The 249-nt window shown below is 53.8% G+C and overlaps 1 protein-coding gene across 1 annotated transcript in view; it reads right to left on the bottom strand.

Moving 5' to 3' along the window:
- Positions 1–249, bottom strand: part of LOC119586474 (leukocyte elastase inhibitor-like) — a gene marked incomplete at both ends in the record, with an annotated part of 2,915 nt that overhangs the window by 470 nt on the left and 2,196 nt on the right. The window contains 1 exon segment of the mRNA XM_037935211.1: positions 32–249. Coding sequence (XP_037791139.1) covers positions 32–249 — 218 coding nt within the window.

The following is a 249-nucleotide window of genomic DNA, read 5'->3' as shown; positions in this document are numbered from 1 at the left end:
ACTACTAGCTATTTGAACACTTGATACTCACGATCTTGAGTTCGTCCCGAATGCTCGACTCCAGCTTAAACTTGGGGAGGCCAACCGTCACGTTCCTGCTGCTGAGCTTCCTCATGGCAGATTTGAGCGTCGCGCCCGTGAGACGCTCGACCATCATATCCAAAGCCTCTTCGCTTCGGTCTCGAGGCAGCAAAATGAACATGGACGCTCCTTCTCCTCGGTAAGGCATCTCCAGGACCTGAGCCTCCA

The sequence above is a fragment of the Penaeus monodon genome, chromosome 21 (genome assembly GCF_015228065.2).
Source record: "Penaeus monodon isolate SGIC_2016 chromosome 21, NSTDA_Pmon_1, whole genome shotgun sequence".
NCBI lineage: Eukaryota > Metazoa > Arthropoda > Malacostraca > Decapoda > Penaeidae > Penaeus > Penaeus monodon.
Note: the sequence above shows the minus strand (reverse complement) of the source record. Positions and strands in the feature narration are given on the sequence as shown.